Consider the following 11,648-nt stretch of genomic DNA (forward strand, 5'->3'; position numbering starts at 1 on the left):
AAAAAGCAATGTCTGTAAAGCTTTTTTTCAGTATACATAATTGTCTACTTTTGAGCATGCACCATCAGTGAGGGAGTTAGCCACAGTTTTATAAATGAGGACCCATGGTTTACAAAAACAAGGCTGGTCATGTGAACAGTTCATGTTCTCAGTCCTTAATTCTTCTACTAACAAGGACGTGGGTGTACTTAAATGGTGCTTCAGGTAGGAGGATACCTTAGATAAACATCCTGTGCTGTGACACTCAAAACATCTATGATTTATGATCATAAAGCCAAGTAAAGTTCAGGCCACACATAATCTGTGTAGACATAAAATTACATTCTAGTGCCACTGATGAGTGAAATGGTAATTATTAAACAAAACCATCTTCTGCTACTTCAAAATTGCAGGGCAACCCATCCAAACAGCCACAGCATTTGCACTTGCCAATTTGGTGGAGGCATATTTTCTTGCTGGGGGCAGCTTCACTGCGGGATGGACAGGAGGACCCAATCAACCAAGGCTGCAGTGCAGGAAGCCAAAAATGGTCCAGTTTTGGTGCTGGAATATGCCCTGGAGTATGGAGTGCCAAATTATGCTTGGAACCATCTCAAGAGATGGGTATGAAAAATGTAATCTTGTCAAACCTGGAGGATACGCTGTTAACACAGAACATGATATGCAGGTTGCACAAAGAATAACTAGGATTTAATAAGAACCTGGGTGAAGTATGCACTGGATTTGAGTCACAAACTGCAAGTGTACTATATCACTACCACAATGGTGTCTCTGCTCACTTGAATAAGAGAAACAGAGCATGTCATACAGGCCAGGCTTGACAGAAGCAAGGAATGCATTAATGTTAAACAAATGAGAAACAGAAGGTATGAAACTATATACTCCAAAAATAAATGTGACCATTTTAAGTAAAACGGATTGTAAAACAAATACAAACAGATATACACACAAAAACCTGTGCATGTGCACATGTGTTCCACATGTCATGTACATATTGGTCTGTGAAAGTGACAGTAAAAGCCAGTTAAATATCCTCTAAAGTTAAGAGCTTTAGGAGTTAACTGCATTATCAAGGCTCGAGGAAAAGCAGTAGAGCAAATAAGGAGACATGGGTGCACGTCCATCCAACTGAACTATAGGCAAAATATCCCAGCAGTAGTCCAAAACATAAAGCCTATAATTGTCTTGCAGTGAGGCAGATTGTCATCCATTTTCCATTTCAGGCATTCATTTTTGGCTTTGTCACCCATTTTCCATTTTAACACTATTATAAAACACTGACTCATAATGGTGAAAACATTTCCTGCTATTTACAAATGACACAAATCAGATTAGAATAGACCTTCCACTATGCAAGCACGAAAAAGCACTATCTGAGGCCCAACCTGCTTCAGATAGGTGCCTGGTGCCTGCTCATACATGCTGCCATGTGGGATAGCAGGCTGTCTGCAAGACGTTCTCAGCAAACTACGCTGCCGCAGACCTCGTTAAAGATGGCTGTATGGTGGAGTTGACAATGTAGTGCTTCTGTCTCTGAGTGCCGTTTCCCAGACTCTCTCAAACCCCCTGCAGAAACCTCTGTGAGATGTTCCCTGTGTCAGAGGGCAAATCTCACATCCGCACACTGAGCAGGCACAACAAAACCCACGACGGAGAGGAATGTTCAAGGGGGCCACAAGAGACATCCTGGCACAGCAGAGTTGAGCTTAGTGTTAGAAAACACAGAGCTACTGGCTGCAGTGGAGACATTCCTGTGAACAAATCCTGATGGATGGAGCGCCTTCTTTAATGGCTTCACTGAAAGAAAGCCCAGTTTAAAATCATCACCTTATAGTCATATGGGTGTGTGTGTGTGTACGTGTGTATATGTGTGTGTGTGTGTGTGTGTGTGTGTGTGTGTGTGTGTGTGTGTGTGTGTGTGTGTGTGTGTGTGTGTGTGTGTGGTGGTAACATTAATATTCACCATGTTAAGAGAAGATCATCTGGATTTGGGAACTAGGTTATAAGTTACGTTTCCATGACTATGACAACCTGCTATTTGGCTGCTGAAATTACAATAAATTACAATTATGTAATCATAAATATTAAATAATGATTATAGAATAATGTATGGATTATATCACATTTTTATAATAATACGCATGTGGAAAATGAGAGCACCTGATAAACAACATTGTTTTTTACTGATTTAAAGACACATCTGGATCTCACATCATTATCTGTAGTTTACCAATAATTTAAACATTAGCCTACATTTCACCATAATCAGGAAATAAAGATACTGATCAAAATGTGGGATACTCTGTAACTGGCATCCAGCCAAAGGAAAAAAAAAAAAAAAAAAAAAAAAACTTATCCAGTCTGACTTGCTTAGACACTGTTCAGTAAGTTTCAGTAAGTTTATTATTTCTTTTGCACACCTCAGTGCCTTTTTATAATAATAGTGATGCGGAGCTTCACTACTCTTCACCACATTATTCATTTAATTAACCTTCAAAAATAATCAGCTCAAATGTCAGCTTGATCTTTGGTTCTATTACGAATCATGCTGTTGGCCTACTGAAGCCCACAGGTGCAGCCCACAAGGTATTTCTTCATCACTGGCATTTTTACAAACAAGACAAGACAGAGCAGCCTTCTTAGGAAGCCAGCGCCACAACATTAATAATAATCTACTCTAGGATGGGCAGGTAGCCAGCAAATATTGGCTCCTCATCTGAGCCTAATCTGATTGCATTCAGAGCCAAGTGGATATACCCAATCATTTAAGAACAATAATTACCTGCCAAAACAAGTAAGCGATAATAAAAATAATTTCCATGCACACAAATACATTGGAATTGGAAACAAAACACATGCAAATTTTCTATCTTTTGTCCATTTGAGTGAACAGTCACAGATGCATTAAGTGCACCATTGAAACCGTAAAAACACACGCATTTTTCTAAAGCATGGCAACATTTTCCAGAGCGTGAAAAACCCATCACAGGTAGCTGAAACACAGTTGTCTGCCTCTGGCGCTGACACACTTACGTTCCCAGGATCTCTTTGAAGTCATAGTTCTCCTTCACATCTGAGGTCTTCTTTTTCCAGGCATGGCAATCGTCACCCAGTGGCATCTTCTTGCTCTGACGGTTGGCAACAATACTGATGAGGATGAGGAGAAGAAGAGAAAAAGGAGCAGGAGGAAAATGTTAATTAACACCAATGACCGATGTTAAAAAAAAAAAAAAAAAAAATGCAGCAGATGTTGCTCACTTTTCTTAGGTGCAGCTGACTGTATTAAGTGTGACTCCAGCTGATCATTTTCATTTTTATATGCTTGGATGGTTGACATCAGTCAACTCCATGCTATGTTTGCATGTATTTACACACTTCTACAATGTGTGACACACAGTGTGGTAATGTTGGAGCACACAAAAAAATGCCATATTTTGTAGATTGAATAACCACTGGGAGGTTGGCGTTAATTTTTTTGTTTATGGTACCCAATATGGCATGAACACAGCATTAAAGTACTTGAACGTTTCCACTAGCTCACACTAGTTAAAGTAACATATCTAACCCTTGAATATAGCTAGGTTTTAGACAATTATAATCAGAAAATCAGATGGAAGCAGGTCCCATTGCAGTTTGAGTGTTTCTGTGTTGAAACAACATGCTTCATTCACTATTTGGGTTCAACTTGATTTGTCTCTATGAGAGTGCAATTAAGAGCAGAGAGTGTTTCCTGCAGCTAAGAGGTCACCTGAAGCTCTGCAATGAAGCAAGTGACTATACTGTGCATTTGATCATTATGATGGCAAAAACAGAGCAAATAAGGCCCAGTTTGAAAATAACTGAAATGATCCTTTAATTAATTGTTCATAACTTAAGATGAGAAGATAATTAAAATGGGGAGATAATTACAGCCTAAATAGAAACAAAACCTGTCACAACTAAGCAATTATAAATTCTTGTTTCTCAAAATGATCACTCTGTTTTTCCAGAAAGGCAGTCATCAAACTCACTAGTTAGTGCATAGTAACTAGATCTGTTATCACAGTGGAAGTGTGAAAACTCATCAGGCTGCTGCAGACAGTTAGAATGCTGCTCAGGTGACAAAAAATGCAGTGAGTCCTGTTTTCTGCCTCTCAAACATTCAGATGAGCTTTTCCTTTGAGAACAACAAAGGACCTACTGCTGTCAACTGAAATGTGCTTGTTGTGTGATTTAGTTTTCACAGAGCACAAGGAGCTTCACTGAGCTTGTGGGAAACTGAAGCCCTATGACAGCTTTGATGCTGCCGACACTAAAAAAGAAAAGTTTTCAGTTTCTCAGGTGACATACAGTAGCATAGCCGATTTGGGACAAATAAAATAATGTGCTGAGGTAGGTACGGACAGCAACAACAAAAAGGTGAACTTATGAGATTTCACTGCTGACTAATCAGTGGACCGACAGCTTAAACAAAGACATGAGCAATGTAAAATCACGTTTTTCCACGTTGTTCTCCACATTCCTTGACAGGAATCCACACGTAGCTCATGGTCTTCTGGGAAAACAAGATGCACAGTTGTACCTTTTGTTACTGAGGTTGTATTATTTTGACAAAAAGGTACAGCCCCAGCGACAAAACAGTACAATTCTGCACCTTGTTTCCTCACATCTCTGGCCTGGGTGTGAGCATAGAGGACATTGCCGTCACAGCTATCATCAGCTAAACCCAGAAAGTGCCTCACTCAAGACCTGGAAGACTAAAATAGCCCTGTTCATATCAGCATGCCTCAGTCCTCTATTCCTGCAGCCTGCCTGGCAACTTCACAGTCTGTCTGTCTATGATGATGTACCACATCGGTCTGGTTTGCACACGTGTCATTGATAGAGGGTTTATATACCATTCCACTGTTAATCATCTTAATTTTCTAGTTTATGGTGATCACATTAAAACACTGATCTGTGTGCATGAGTGAGATTGAGCAGTAGAAAGGTTAGCTTGGCTCCAGACTCCCCAAATATCTGTGGTTATGGCACTTGTTCCTTGGAAGTGTTTGTTTTTGCGTGTCAAACACACACACTTTTTTTTCCAAATATTTTTGGAACTATTTTTCACTGGAATCTACATTAGTAAGTTTGTGGACAAGGTCAGGGATGATGGTATAATGAGTCACCATGAGCCTCAGATGAAGCAACTGTGTAACATGGATACTGTGACTGAATTACCAGTAAGTTGACTACACCTGTACTAAATCTCCACTAAAACCCAACCAATAAATGCTTTTAAAAGGATTTGTTCGGGAATGTCTCGTCTTAGTTAATGAAATACACCTTTCTTAAAAAACACTTTTCTTTTCTTTTTGTCATTTTGATCTTCTCTAGCCATAATAGTTTGAAATGTGAGGCAAGTATTGCTGTAACATCCCCATCTTCCATGCTATGATTGGTTAGGAATGACATCAAGGCAATTCAGTCACAGCTTATTCTCCCGCCTTTGTATTGATGTCTGGAGGGGACCTAGACGGACAATTCCATCAGACCTACAAAGTGCCAAAATTTCTCCAGAGGGCTCTGGAGGGCTGGGCTTCAATGCACACATACCATCTTTACACATGTATGTGTGTATACACACATACACACACAGTCCTCTCGCTGCCTTCACTGCGGTCTGAAGTCGGCTTCATATGTGTCGTTATGGAAACCCAAAGGAGCTGCTATGATATCCGAAAGGCTAAATTGCACTAGTGTCTAATGGCAGGTGGCAGCTAAGGTGGAAATAATTTGAGTCACTTTGATGGCTGGCTGCAGTGTGAGTAATTATGTTTCCCATAAGTGACCACAAAAAAAAAAAAAACTGTACAGAGGCAACTCAAGACCAGACTATATGGTTACCAGATACAGATGTGAAGAAGCAAACACATAAGAACCACAAAGCAACATATAAAGATATAGCTTAATGGTTTTGACCACATCTAGTCTGCACTATGTTGATTCATTTCGTTCCACAGCTATAGACCAGGTCTTAACATCAGACTAATGCAAAATAATGTTTGATCCAGCACTGGTACTGTGGACATGTTGTGTTACATTACTGGAGGTATAATCCCTGAACTGGTAATGAAAGTCAACGGTCTAGGGAGATGACAGCTCTGCACACAGGGGTTAAAGTTTGTTGCTTATCAGTTCCAGTTATTCTACATCATTATTTCCTCCATTGCAGTTTTGCATGCCTTTGAAGGCGATTGAACTAAAAACAAACACAAATTAGGCATGTCAGACTGGCATGCAAAGTAGTGTGCTTAAGGGAACTAGTTAGAGGAAGTCTAGTCAAATGTGAACCAGGCTTTTCCTCTATAGCAACCCTGTTATACACTGATGTTTGCTCCAGGACTCTGAAAACTAATGTAGGTGAACAAACATACAATACACAGCAGGCTGTAACTCTATTCCACAGTGCACGTCCACTTGATATCACTTTCTTTCCCTGGAAACTGAGCATTTATCTTCGTTTAGATTTGTTCCAGTGTTTTCATGGCAAATTGATCTCTGTGTTATAAAAATACTGAAGCGGCCAATGTGTTGTAACCATTACCTGAAAATACAACAAGAATGCAGAACACAGTACCACTGCTTTTTTATATAGTTTTTTTGTTTTTTTTTTTTATGTTTTGGTGCTTGGATTTCACATTTTATATACAGCCTAATCTAGGTCCGGGAGTTCAGATCTCTGGACATTTCACTGCAAAGGAAAGGACTTTGAATTTCAGTATTTGAGAAAAGGATATTTGAATGACTGAAACAGTGAAAATTGCTATCATAGTCTGCTTGTTTGCAGCCTCTCGCCGTGCTCACATGTAGATGCATGGAGATTAATTTAAATTCATGCACTGAGCACGTGTGATACAGAACATCAAAGCCATTATCAATCTACGAATCCAACAACCTTTGCTTTTCACATGTCGGACTAATTTTTTTTTTTTTTTTTTATGTGTATAAAAATACCAGCCTGCAGACAGCAAATATGAACATGCAGACCCAAATCACCTTCAAGACACTTGCATTTCATTTCGGGCCACAAGCATTTGGAGACATTTTAAATCAGGCTGCCTGATATCACATTTAAAACAATACATTTCAATCCAATGACTGTAAATTCAAAGACAGGGGAGGGGTTCTGTTTACCAAACAGGCATGTGTATAGAGAACAGAGCAAGGTTAAAGTTTGAGACTTGCACAGGGGCAGACAGGAGCTGAAGAGAAGAGGAGAAACACATGCAGGTATAGAGCAAGTGTTCAAAAACAATCTCTGTTCATTTAATAAAATCATTTGTGGACAATGGGTGAAGTTAAGCTTTCCGATACCGAAGCAACAGGATTGAGGAGGCTTGAGGTGTGAGAGGGAGATGCACAATGCTGAACCATAACCACATTCCCTAAATACTACTTGACATGCAGGATTCACCCTCGTTCAAAGTATGGAGAGAATTGCTGTACTCACTGGTTTCCCATTCCTGTGATGTGCAATAGACAGAAGAAACACACACAAATGCGCACACGCACACACACACAAACACACACACATACAAACACACAAGTGCAAATTTATGAAAAAAACAACTGTATGGCAAGTAGTTAAGGTTTCTGAGTCCAATGCGTGGTGTCACTGGTAGATTTTAGCTACACTCAAACCCCAAACAGTGCATTACTCACCTGCACACACACACACACACACACACACACACACACACACACACACACAAAGTTGTCCTGCAGATGTAAAAAACAAGACGCTTAACCTCAGTTAAACTTGGACATGACCGAGGCCCTGAAGTCTTCCTTAGGTTAATGAAGCTTTTATCCTTACCTCTGTAGCCGAGTTTCAGTTTTGTTTTTACATAATGGGAAATGTATGTACATAAATGTATAAAATGTATGTAAATGTATGTATGTATGAATTTCCCTGGTTGGGATCAATAAAGTATATCTATCTATCTATCTATCTATCTGTGTGTTTGCATTGTCTCACCTTTGTAATTACAAGCTACAGATCCAAATTGTGCAGAAATTAACTGCCAAGACACTGACAAAGACTAAATGAATGTCACCGAATCCTAGCACCATTACTGTAGCTTAACAACACTGACAACCCAGTAGATTTAAAAGAGGATATTACTGATCACTTTCACAGTTTGGCTGAGTCTAGAGGTGTTGAAGGTAATCTTGATCACCTTCAGATTGACACCCCCAGGGAAACCCCCCTTCCACACCACACACACACACACACACACACACACACACACACACAAACATGCCCTTCAGGCTGTGGATCATACTGCCTTAGGTTCTAAAATTGTAAAATTAAGCACCATCTATTTTATGCATTTCATAAATGCATCTGCTTTCGTATAACTGTCTCTCCCTCCCGATCAAATGCCATACACACGCTGGATGGCTGAGAGGGCTTGACTAACCAGCCTGGTCAACTGGAGCTCTAGTGTTGCGAGAGTGTCCATGACTCACAACAAATCTCCTTTCAATGTGAGCTTATTAATTGATAAGCAGACTTTGCAGACCTTGCAAGCTGCCTTAGAGAGAGGAGCTGAGGAAGAGGCACGAGAGCGAGAGAGAGAGAGAGAGAGAGAGAGAGAGAGAGAGAGAGAGAGAGAGAGAGAGAGAGAGAGAGAGAGATGGAGGGGGAGACAGAAGGGGAGGTAAAGTAAAAGCAAAAGCAAAAGCCAAAACTACCTCAAGCACTGAATTTCAAGAAATGCATCAAATTTTGGATATAGTGATTTCTACTGAGAAAACCCTCACACCAATGCCATTCACTTTTAGTTTTTTTTTTTTTTTTTTTTTCTATTTATAGATATCAGAATTAATATAGCGCGCATGTCGACTTCAAAACTGCCTCAACAAAGTTCAGAGAGCGGGCGATGATACTTTATATGGAAGAGGACATCTAGCTCTCCAGTCTCTTGCATATTCCATGAATGTCAGTCTCTGATCTTCGAAACTGCATCGCGACTTAAGTTACATACAGGCAATGTGGCAGAGCTCTGTGTGATGATAATGAGCGCACAGCTGCGGCAGCCTCGCTGCTGTAGGCTACACTTAACTTCAGCAGGATGCACTATGTGGTATTGCCGCTGCGAATGACTGATGATTTCCAATAGTTCATAGAGCTTTGCGCTAAAATGTCCTTACAAATGAGAAGTCTTCCGCACCATGTCACAGCCAGGTCCTGGGTACAGTACGGACTGATATGTGTTTGTTGAAGGGAGCTGTCAAAAAAGCAGGCAGGGGGGCGCGTCTGCGTTCACCGTGCCACCGTCTAACGTTACCTGCCTTTTGTGGTAAATGGAAATTTAAAGTTTCAGTCATGACAGCATGACAGTAGTTCCTACCTGCAATTTGACGGTCTCAAAGGTCGGCTTGTGTCCTATCACCCTGCCCGACTCGGAGCGCTCACTGGGAGTCTCGACTTGGCAACCTCGCAGGCAGCGCTCCCTCTGACGTCACTTCAGGGGGTTGGAGCCAGAGGGCGGGGCCACGGCACGCTGTCCAATCACCGGCCTACTTGTGGCGCACAGGTAAAGACTTCTGCTTTACTATTAGTCAGTTCTCTCTGCGTGTTGTGTTTTGTACTGTGATAGTATACACTCAGTTTCCACTGTATTAGGTCCACCTGTACAATGTAATACAATCAAATATGTTCTGCCATTAAGTTTTTATTTTTTTTTATTTATTTTTTTTTTTTCTGAAGGCTAATGCTCAGGTTTTCTTTTTGTCACAGTAATACAGGTGTTCATTCAATTCTATGTTTGGCATTGAGCTCATAGTTAGTGCTGCTGTTGTATTGGACTGCATTTTACTGAGAGGTGTTTCTACTATTCTGTCCCCCTCATGTATACAAATAGGCAGGACAAAAAATCAGAAACCCCTCTAAATATAATGCAGTCCAGTGCAAGACCTCTGCAAACTACAACCTCAGTAATAAACATGTAATTAAATTTATACATTCTGCACAATGTCAACAAAAACTGAACATCATAAACTTTCTTAAAAGTTAGAATTTATGGCAGAGCTGTTGTGTTGAACTGCATTAGATTGTACAGGTGGATTGTATAAAGTGGCCACCAAGTGTTGGTAACCTGTGTTTGCAGGGTTGTTAGTGTGCTGTTTTGAAATGTTATTATTATCAGTGGTCTGGATTGCACACTCATGCTAAAAGCAGAAGTAGCAGCAGTAGTAAACCGCAGTAGCCAAGGGTAGTAGCAGTAGGATGTCCAAAACACTGGACTACTTTGATATGCCTTCAGCTAAACTCTGCTCCAACTCTGAAGCATCCAGAAGGCCTACTTTAGGAAATGTTCTAATGCATGAAACTTTATGATACTCTTGTTTGGCTGTAAAATATTTAAATTTGATCCTCATGTTTATTCCCTTTGGAACAGATGGTAGAGAACTGTTACAACCTGTTGTAAAATTGCACACAGTTTCATAACATAAGACTTCTGTTTTCAACTGCTTTTCCCCAGGAAACACTTGCTGGCTGTTGAGTCCTGTATCAACCTATCTATGCCGGCTACAGTTTAACAACTTTTAATATATATTTTTTTACAATTTTAAAGACTGGACAATTTATGTCTATGGAGCAGGAACAAACAGACTTTCACAGAAAATTCATGCTTACCTTTGCAATACCTTTGCAAAAGGTTGTAAAACGTCACGTGCCAACTCGATCACCTGTTTATGAATATCTGTACAAACTACAACCCATATCCCCTTGCTTTGAAACAAACTATTAAGACGTTTTGAATTTACATAGACCAGTTTCTTTCTTTCTTTCTTTCTTTCTTTCTTTCTTTCTTTCTTTCTTTCTTTCTTTCTTTCGTTCTTTCTTTCATTCTTTCTTTCTTTCTTTCTTACTTACTTTTCACTTATTTGTGGCTATTATACTGCATATTGTAGGTTGTAGTCCATATGAGTGGCTATGCACCATATTTGACCATTAATCTGTTTCCTATTTGACTGATGAAGCTGCTGTACATGATGAACAGTCAACACAAATCAGATTGTCCATAGCCTATAAATCCTAACAGGTGGCCACCTCTCTGTTTCCCAAACTGCATCACTGTTAATTTGTGGTGTAGTGTACCATCTAGTGGAAGTCAGGATCCTAATCAGTCAAGGACAAGGAGTCACTCATATTCAGCCTGACTGCAGGAGTCAGTAATCACATTTATAACAACAGGCTAACTCTTGTATTCTGCCAAAGGATCTAATCAAAAGATTAGATATTGCATTTAAATGTAGACACCTTTAAAGCCAAGTGGTTAGCCATATGATTTTGTTTGATCCCCTCTGTGGCCAAACCTGCCAACTTCCCTAAATGCTCTTTGTCCTGGCCTGCAGTTTAACCAGAGGGTGAAAAGACAATTTTCCATATAGAATCAATATTGTATGAATGTTGTGATGAGGAAGATGTGTATCTTGAAGATTTGTTAGTGCTCACCCTCCAACAAAAAAAATCTCAAAGTTATAATAGTAAATATATGTTTGTTTGAAAGTTCGGGTTTTATACCTGAAAAACAACTGATAATTAATTGTGTGAAATGTATGGGACAGCTATATGGGTGATGACATCACCCACTCTAGACATACACAATATA

The 11,648-nt window shown here is 39.9% G+C and overlaps 1 protein-coding gene across 1 annotated transcript in view; it reads right to left on the reverse strand.

Annotated features, from left to right (window-relative positions):
• The window catches only part of camk1b (calcium/calmodulin-dependent protein kinase Ib), a 58,174-nt gene extending 48,659 nt beyond the window's left edge, over positions 1-9,515 (reverse strand). Inside the window, exons 1-2 of the mRNA XM_030051170.1 lie at positions 9,381-9,515; positions 3,034-3,147 (exon numbers count right to left, since the gene is read on the reverse strand). Coding sequence (XP_029907030.1) covers positions 3,034-3,119 — 86 coding nt within the window. The 5' untranslated portion in view covers positions 3,120-3,147; positions 9,381-9,515. The remainder of the gene's footprint in view (positions 1-3,033; positions 3,148-9,380) is intronic.
• Positions 9,516-11,648: the final 2,133 nt, after the last annotated feature.

Source organism: Myripristis murdjan, chromosome 5, assembly GCF_902150065.1.
Source record: "Myripristis murdjan chromosome 5, fMyrMur1.1, whole genome shotgun sequence".
In the NCBI taxonomy this organism is placed as follows: Eukaryota; Metazoa; Chordata; class Actinopteri; order Holocentriformes; family Holocentridae; genus Myripristis; species Myripristis murdjan.